Source organism: Thamnophis elegans, chromosome 5 (genome assembly GCF_009769535.1).
Source record: "Thamnophis elegans isolate rThaEle1 chromosome 5, rThaEle1.pri, whole genome shotgun sequence".
NCBI classification, from domain to species: Eukaryota; Metazoa; Chordata; class Lepidosauria; order Squamata; family Colubridae; genus Thamnophis; species Thamnophis elegans.
In genome coordinates this window covers 77,117,866-77,127,266 of record NC_045545.1, presented here as the reverse complement: position 1 = coordinate 77,127,266, position 9,401 = coordinate 77,117,866, and the positions used below count along the sequence as shown (strand labels likewise).

The 9,401-nt window shown below is 39.4% G+C and overlaps 1 protein-coding gene across 1 annotated transcript; it reads left to right on the top strand.

Moving 5' to 3' along the window:
* The first annotated feature begins 271 nt into the window (after positions 1-271).
* On the top strand, positions 272-573 carry LOC116508697 (transcription initiation factor IIA subunit 2-like). Its single transcript, XM_032217343.1, is given in 2 exon segments — positions 272-308; positions 311-573. Coding segments are annotated over 2 exon segments (300 nt in total).
* Positions 574-9,401: the final 8,828 nt, after the last annotated feature.

Below are 9,401 nucleotides of genomic sequence, written 5' to 3'. Positions count from 1 at the left end.
GTATAACAATGGGTATGTAACCTATGTTGAAAACTCCAAATGATGTCAATGTGTGGCTTAAAATCCCCGAGTCCATCATTTTATGTCTTCCTTAATGGTCCTTATTTGAAAGCACCTTAGATTATATTGGGTGGTGTCAGAAAGAGGCAGGGATCGGAGCCGGTGGCCCATTGGAGGTCTGGAGGAGCCTGGTAGGCCCCTTGCAGGCAAGAGATCTTTAATAAAAATCAGGTGGTTTCAGATCTGTGGATGATCAGCGTCTACTTGAGCCATGGCTTACCAACTGTATAGAAACACAATCCAGGGAAACAAGAAAGCCTGGATGAGCTCATTCAGCTTCAGCTTGCTGTCCTCCTAAAGTTTGACAAAACTATCAGTGCTGCATTGGCACAGCGGGTCAGAAATAGAGACAATTTCAGGGACTCTCTGAACGCGTCCAGGTTTTGCGACAATGTTTGGACCTTTGTACTGAATGATGTGGAATTCAGAGAAGCCACCGAGGTGGTGAAAGCATATGAAGTCAAAATCATAACCTCCGACGGGAAAAATACAGGTTCCAATGCTGTGGAATGAAGGGGAATCGGGGCCTCTGAGCCCATTGGACTGGAATGGGCAGGGCTCCCAGGGGAGCAGCCTGGACAAAGAAAGACTCTGTCCAGAGTTGTTTTAATAATGCAGGCCTTTTCTGGAAGTCCTCATAGAACTGTTTATTTTTATTTTTATTTATTTTATTTAGTTTGTTAAACATGGACATGACCAAAGAAAATGAGTACAAATAAATGGGGACAGTAGGACAGGGATGGTAGGAACGCCGGTACGCTTATGCACGCCCCCTTTACTGACCGCTTAGGAATGGGGTGAGGTCCACGGTAGACAGTTTAAGGATGAAGCTGTGAGGGTTAGAGGATGTAACAAGGGAGTCAGGTAGAGCATTCCAGGCACTGACAACTCTGTTGCTGAAGTCATATTTTCTGCAATTTATTTTGGAGCGGTTTACCTTGAGTTTGTATCTATTGTTTTCCTGAGTATTATTGAGGTTGAAGCTGACATAGTCATTGGTAGGTAAGACATTGTAGCAGACACTTTGTAGCAGAAGAGTGGAGTACTTTTCTCGTGAAATACTTCTGGAAACACTCAATTGTATTGATGTCTGATATACAGTGTGGATTCCAGGCAGATGTGCTGTATTAGAGAATTGGTCTGGCAAAGGTTTTGTATGCAGTACAATGTTACCGGAGAAGAAGCTTCACAGAATTAAGTTAACAACTCTTAATACCTTTTGGGCAATGTTACAGTAAGCTGTCTTATCAAGGTCCCATAAAGCAGCTCAGAGCATTGGCTCGGTGTCAAAGATAAGCAAGCTTGCTTTTTAAAAAAAAGAGGATTAAAAATAAAGATGAAACCTACACAGTTACTTTTGGGTTCATCAAGGTCACCAATAAATATTTTATTTAAAACTTTAAAAAATATTATATGTATATTAGCATTTTGTATTACTGGACCTTTATAAACCAAGAACATGACTGATTAGAGGTAGTGAATGTTGCACTCCAGCTCATCTCATTTACACGGAGCTTGATTGGAAGGTGTGGGGGGGGGGGGAACAGAAACTAAAGTTTTCTGTATGTTCATGAAAGAACTGTGATGAATTACTGCATCATTCTGGTTTAAATTAGATTGTCAGGCAAAGGAGAATAATTATACCAGGGACTTCAGTGCTCAAACTCCTTTTCTCTTATTTTTATTTCCAAGTTGGAAATACTTCTGTAAAGAGTCATCTGAGTGAAGTGGATAGAATAAAAAGAAGCAGATATATGTAAAATATAAAGCAGAACTGCTGTATAATTACACTTTATTCATTGTCCAGTGGTACATGACATTTTATATTTGGTGTTTGAATTCCCAGTCTTAATCAACAGTATTCCCATAAAGGAATTAGGGATTGATGATGTGTGGAAATCAGTCTTCCAAAATCTCTGAAGGGGTTTTTTTTTTTGGCAAATGCTATTTCCTTTTAAATCCATCTCTTTTTATTTAAGGAGTTCAGGGAGCCGTACATCGTTTCTTTAATTTTATCCCCATAGCAACAAGTTTTCTAAGTAAATTGGTCCCCAAACCATCTATTGAGCTTCAATGAAGTTGAACATTCCCTGGTTGTAATTCAGCAATGTAACCCAAGGTTAACAATCCTTTTTGGCTTTGGGGCTCTGCTATAATACTATATATTATCTGTGAACTATCACAGAAGTGATAGGACTGAACTTTTCACTTTTTGTCTGTGTGTTTTGTGGGTTGGAGGAGTTAACAATAGAAATTTTGCCCGATTAAAAACCTGAAATCGTTAAGTATGCTTAGATCTTTAAATCCCTAAAACTAAAAAAAAAATGCAAAAAATATTCAGTTCCACCCACTTTAGAAGGACTTGGGAATACAAATGGAGTTTTGTGAATTCTGTAGGTTTTTCACATACAGATATAGATTAATAGAGTTGGAAGGGATCTTGTAGGTCATCTGGTCCAATCCTCCACCAAGCAGGAAACCCTACACCATTTCTGGCAGATGGCAATCCAGTCTCATCTTGAAAGCTTCCAGTGATGAAGCTCCCACAACTTCCAAAGGCAGACTGTTCCATTGGTTGATGGTTCTCACTGTCAGAAAACTTCTCCTTATTTCCAGATTGAATCTCTCCTTGATCAGTTTCCATCCTTTATTCCTTGTCTGGCCTTCAGGTGCTTTGGAGAATAGTTTGATCCCTTCTTCTCTGTGGCAGCCCCTCAAATATTGGAAGACTGCTATCCTGTCTCCCCTGGTCCTTCTCTTCACTAGACTAGCCACGCTGATAATTCTGGGTTGCCCTTTCGTGATCTAATGGTTGCGGCTTCCTGTTTTTTTTTTTTTTTAAAAAAAACCTTTCTTTCTTTGGAAATTTGGATTATAAAAGGTCAGAGTGTACTTGAGCTGCTTTTTCTCTTATGTATCTCTGCAGCCCCGTAGGAGGAATTATTATTTCTGCCCTTTGTATTAACTGAATCCATAAAGGGAATGAATAGGAAGTCAGGGATTAACACAATGCCAGGCTACATTCATGGTCTAGCATTTATAGGGGGTTTATTCCCTTCAAAGGAGATGAATCTCCTCCTGGCGGAAAAATGGATTAGTCATTGTGAGGCAAGAATTTCTTACTTGGCTGATTTTTCTTTTTCTTCTTGTTTTCTTTAAAACAACAATAATAAGTATTAACATTTTCTTAGTTCACTGATTCTGCAGGGAAATATAAAAAAGGAAAGATGATATTTGTAGTTGTATGGCAAAAAACTTCACTTCTTTTGACACACACACACAAACACACACACACACAGACACACGGGTCTTTGATCATGCTGCCATAACCCTTCCTTATGGACACTGGTGTGTCTTTGTTTGATATTATGCTGATCAAGTGATCTTCTATAAGAAGAAGAAAGAAGATGATGTTACCTTTCAGGACTGTGATAGTACATGGGCTATTGGCTTTCTCACTCTACCTGCTTAATTTTAAGATACTCCGTTCCTTTTAAGTCAACATGAGATTAATATGGTGCAAGAATGCTAGCATAGAACTAGACTAAATATTTATAAGAGATCAATCATTCACCCGGCTCTTTCAAAAAAGTTCAGATAATTGTATGAATTCCATAGCTTGCTTATGGATAGAATAGAATAGAATAGAATAGAATAACAGAATTGAAAGGGACCTTGGAGGTCTTTTAGTCTACTCCCCTGCTTAGGCAGGAAAACCTACATCACTACAGAAAAATGTTTATCCAACCTCTTCTTAAAAACTTCCAGTGTTGGAGCATTCACAACTTCCGGAGGAAAGTTGTTCCACTGATTAATTGTTTTAACTGTCAGGAAATTTCTCCTTAGTTCTAAGTTGCTTCTCTCCTTGATTAGCTTCGACCCATTGCTTCTTGTCCTACCCTCAGATGCTTTGGAGAATAGCTTGACTCCCTCTTCTTTGTGGCTGCCCCTGAGCTATTGGAACACTGCTATCATATCACCCCTAGTCCTTCTTTTCAGCATACTAGACATACCTATGAGAATGTATAGTATAGTCTTTATTGTCATTGTACAAAATAAATATGATGAAATTGGTTTTAGCCTCACTGGTTCAATCCATGACAACAAATACAAACCACATAAATAGTATAAGGAATAATCCCAGTGCAAGTAATTAGGGGGAAAGAGGGAAAAAAAGAAAGAAAAAAAAACTAGTCCGCATGTGCGTGGAGTGATTGTGGTTGTGTTTAAGAGTCTGACAGCCCAAGAAACTATTTTTAAACCTATTTATTCAGCTGGCTATGCTTTGATGTCTTCTGCCGGTTGGTAGAAGTGCGAAGAGACACTGACCAGGGTGTGAATGGTGAATGTGAGAATATTATGGAACTGTTATCCTCTTTCAAAGTAAACAAAAAAGGAAAGCTATTTCTTTTTCCTTGAGTTAAATGAGAAGGATTGGAAAAAAATGCATAAGAGATATTTCACGCTGAACTATTTGAAACAGCTGCTTGCCTGACATGGGACATTATGTTTCGGCACCACAACCACTGAATTGATTATATTGCAATTAGCAGGCAAGGGAGGCAGTTTTATTAACCCTCCCACATTTTATAGGCAACGTGATGGATAGCCTCATGCGCTGTGTTTAGTGCCATAGATCTAGAAAGGACCATTTAGACGACTGAATCCAACATCTTGCCAAATTAAAGCATCTCAAACAACCTCAGACATCTCTGATAAATTTAACTTTTCTGTGAAATTGGTTTCACTGGGAAGCTATTCTTACTGATAGGAGAAAGCGTGCCTTGTGCATATAACATTCAGTTGGAATCTGCCTTCCTATACCTTGAATCTATTATTCCATGTCCTCCACTCTTGAATGAGTGAGAAGAGGTCCTGACCTCTCTTTGTGTGACATCTTTTCAGGTTTTTCAAAAGTGCTGTGATGCCCCTGCTCAAGTCTTTTATTCTCAAGGCTAAAAATACTCAGCTCCTTATCCTTCATAAGGTTTAGCTTCCAGTGCCCTGATCATCTTTAATATGCTTTTCTGAACCTGTTCTTATTTCTCTGAATCCTTCTTATAAGAGCATTTTCTGAAACAGGATAAAATACTGGGAGTCTGTTCTGACAAAAACAGAACAGAGTGCAACATTTGCCTCCTATGATTTGGAAATTGTTATATCTATTGCTGTAGCTGAAAATTGCATTTGTATCATATGGTTAATTGTAGTTAGTTGGCAGCCAATTAGCAAAATTCCACAATATTATGACATAACTATTCCAGTGCAAGGAAGAAGTGGCAGCTAAATTTAACTCACCTTGACCATGCTGAATCTTCACTCTGCAAAAACTAGGGCTGCATTGATTCAAATGTGGGATATTGTTTCATTATGCCAAAGATAAACTTAAACAAATGTAATTGTTTCATTAGTCAGGTTAGCTACTGTTGAAATGACTACACAAAACAGTAGGTCATTGGTGTCAAACTCAAGGCCTGGGGGCTGGATCTAGTCTGTGGGGTGCTTAAATCTGGCCCACGGGGCTGCCCTGGAAACAGCAAAGGACTGGCCCGCAGTGCCTCTGCCAGCAAAAACAGAGCTCAGGAGAGCTGTGGACGGCTCTCACGAGTTCATTTTCCCTGGCAGAGGGTTGCAGGAGGGCATCACAGCTGAAAACGGAACTTGGGAGCACATTTTTGCTGGCAGACCACTAGCGCCATCCAACACAAGTGATGTTTAGATGGCCATGCCCACCCTGGCCACATACACCCCCCCCCCCGAGGTCAAACACAACCCTGATGCGGCTCTCAATGAAATCAAATTTGACAATAGGTTGCTTCTTATTTGATCTTTTAGAATTCTCTTAATATTCTCATGAACAGTTTGACTGTTGCTCAGTCAGACTTGATTTGTAGTGAATTTATGGACATGGCAACCTTACAGAAGCCTTACACCTCTTCTTTCTTATGAGATGGGTTTTCAAACTTTTTAGTCTAAGCTAGAGTCTTGGTGTTTTTTGCGGGGTTCATATAGATGCTAACCAGGTCTGATCCTGCTTATATGCATAAACACAGACAGAGTGAGTGAGTAAGTAAGAGAAAGAGAAAGAGAAAAAGAGAGAAACTGAAGAAATGGATAAGAATTAAAGCTTTTCATTCTGCATACATGTTCTCCACATTCATTATTAAAAAGTTGGATAAAAATATTTGTCCTTTACTGAGCACTGTTGACTTCATTCTGCTCATCCAAATCAATTCATAATGTGGAACACTGATATGATTAAGTGGTTATTTAGTGGCCTGATGAAAGTGATGGCCTGGTGAATAAAAGGATGTGCCCTTTTGAATCTGTTGACGAGAGGAAGACTTGAGGGCTGACAGATAGAAATGAGTGTATTAAAGCCATGGTCTGGAGTTGATGTATTATAGATAGCAGGAGTTTTCCATAGCAATTATAGTGCAGCCATTGAGATAAAAAGGTGATTATATTTTGAAGAGGAAAACATGATTGTTCTATTATTATAGTCCTTCCAAGACAATGAATATAAATGGCCTTGAAGGAAACTGTAATATTTTCTTGAACTCAATCAGAAAAAAATAAATAGTGGGTGAACATGTTTCCTTCAGCCCTGTCATATGGAATTAAGCATGGACACAAAGAGAACAGGAAGTGGATCTGATGAATGATAATGGGGGGGAAGAATCATTTGCTGAGCTTAAAACAAAATAAAATAAACCGGCCGAAAGGAAACACGACGGACGCATATTTCTTCTTAAACCCTGGTAGAAAACTTAAGGGAATCCTGCAGCAATGCAGGACAAACTTTGCACTGACTAGGAAAAATAAGATGCTTGAAATCAAATACTTCATTATAAATTTCTCTTGCAAAATCTGATCTAGCCAACAACACCGAGACGCTGTTGCTAGAGGAAATGCTGCCTGCCCCTCCTGCCTGTCTTTTCCCTCTGGTTTCCTCCTTTAGAAATCCATGAGGAAATTTTCTTTAATATTACAATGAGCCAATTTTGGATCCAAGGCACTCAAGCGTATCTGTCACTTGATATCTGACAAACAATAACTTGTCAGTTGATGACAGTGTGTGAACTGATGACATGATGAAAACTGCCTGGCACATTCTCAAATGTTTTCTTTTTTAGCTTCTATTCTCTTTAGCTCATTCTCAGCATGCTGGAGAATTCCTTCTGAATTCCTCTCGGCGGGATTTTGAGTTCAGTTTATTGCTGAAGATTACAAGAATGTGCTACTGGTGGACTTGCTTCTTCTGTTCACATCTTTTCTTCACTATAAAAGAGTCCCTAACTGTGCCACAGATAGAATTCACTCTTCCTGTCTTCCATTGGTCCTTTCATATCCATGGGGATATACAAAAGACGCAGGGCATCCTGCAGTCATGAAGCTTATTTTATAATTTCCCCCCTTCCCTCCTCACACAGACACTTCCATCCACCCCTTGGATGACTGTTGAAGTCAAAAAAGCCACAAAATATTTGTATTTCAAAACACAGGCTACTTAAAAACACCTCCCTAGGGTCACTTCATCACTAAAGAAGTTCAGCATCCCTTCCCTGAAATTTTCGCTTAAAGTGCCTTCTCTTTTAAGTGAATTTCTCTTCATCACACAGCAGTAAAGTTCTTTTTCTTCACACTATAGTCAACTGGCTATGAAAACAAATGCAAAAGAGAGGGGGTTTTTTGTATAGTTTTGAAAATGATGTATTCAAGAATTCACCAAAAGCTCTACAGCAGGGGTGTTAAACTTGTTTTCATTGAAGGCCTCATCAGGATTGTGTTTGACCTTCGGGGGAGGGGCTGGCCAGGGTGGGCATGGCCAACTCGACATCACTCATGTCGGGGGCACCCAACATTTTCACTTTGCCAGTGAAAATGGGCTCCCAAGTTCCGTTTCCGGCTGCGACAGCCTCCTGCAACCTTCTGCCAGTGAAAACAGGGCTCGTGAGGGCTGCATGCTGCTTTCCTGAGTTCCGTTTTCACTGGCAGAGGCACCATAGGCCAGTTCTTCACTGTTTCCAGGATGAAACTGAGGGCCAGATCTAGGCACCCTGGGGGCCGTATCTGGCCCATGGGCCTTGAGTTGACACCTCTGCACTACAGTGCCAAATGTTGACAACCCTGCTCTACAGTGTTTGTTTTGTGAAGAAGAAAAAGAAAAAAGCTTGCATCTACATAGCATCATCATCATCTTCTTAGCACTTTATAAGTTCTCCAGTGCAGGAAACATAATCTCACAATATGAATAAATGTTTAGTAAAAAGCTTATCCTAAACCAGGGGTAGTCAACCTTTTTATATCTACCGCCCACTTTTGTATCTCTGTTAGTAGTAAAACTTTCTAACCACCCACCGGTTCCACAGTAGTGATGATTTAATGAAAACCTAATGAAAATGTTTTTAAATAATGCTGTGAATTTTTTTAAAAAGTCAATTAAATTAAAAAAAGGAAAGTGCTTCAGTATCAGACAAAAACCCTACCGCCCACCATGAAAGCTGGAATGCCCACTAGTGGGCGGTAGGGACCAGGTTGACTACCACTGTCCTAAACTGTCCAAATATTCAGGGACCAAAATCCTATTAAAACTATTGTTTCCTAACCTTAAAAGTGATTGGAATGTAGGATTGTTATTTCTAGGCTGGATCTGCATAGCAGCTGCAATTTATTAGAAATGTTACTTGATGTCATCATATGCTAACATGGGGGCTTGTGTGTGTTGGACTTCTGTTGATTGGGAAACTCTGGTTGCTCATTTAAAGACCAGAAGTGCCTGCAGGAATTTTTTTTAAGTTATGATGACAGCTGTCATTGCATAGTCTTGGCCACTATCTTGGTTTTTTTTTAATGTCCTTGTGGATACTCTTGCCCAAATTCACAATTTGCAGTAGAAGACCACCATCTTAAATGACAGGAATGAATGGAGAATAATTGATACTTCCTATAAATTAGGAACATTGACTTACCATATTTCTTCTGATTCAATATGATCTGTAAAACCAATAAAGAGATGCTCAGCATTACTAAACACAGATTAACATTTTCTTCTTTTTCTTTATTTTCTTTAAAGAGCCATACTGGCACAGTGGTTAGAATGCAATATTGCAGGCTAACTCTGGTCACTGCGAGAAGTTCAATCCTGACCAGCTTGACTCAGCCTTCCATTGCCCTGAGGTTGGTAAAATGAGAAACCAGATTGTTGGGGGCAATATGTTGTCTCAGTAAACCACTTAGAGAGGCTATAAAGCACTATGAAGCTGTATATAAATCTAAATACTATTGCTATTTTAAACTTTTAACAGTATTTGCTCAGATGGTACATAAAGTGATCAGAT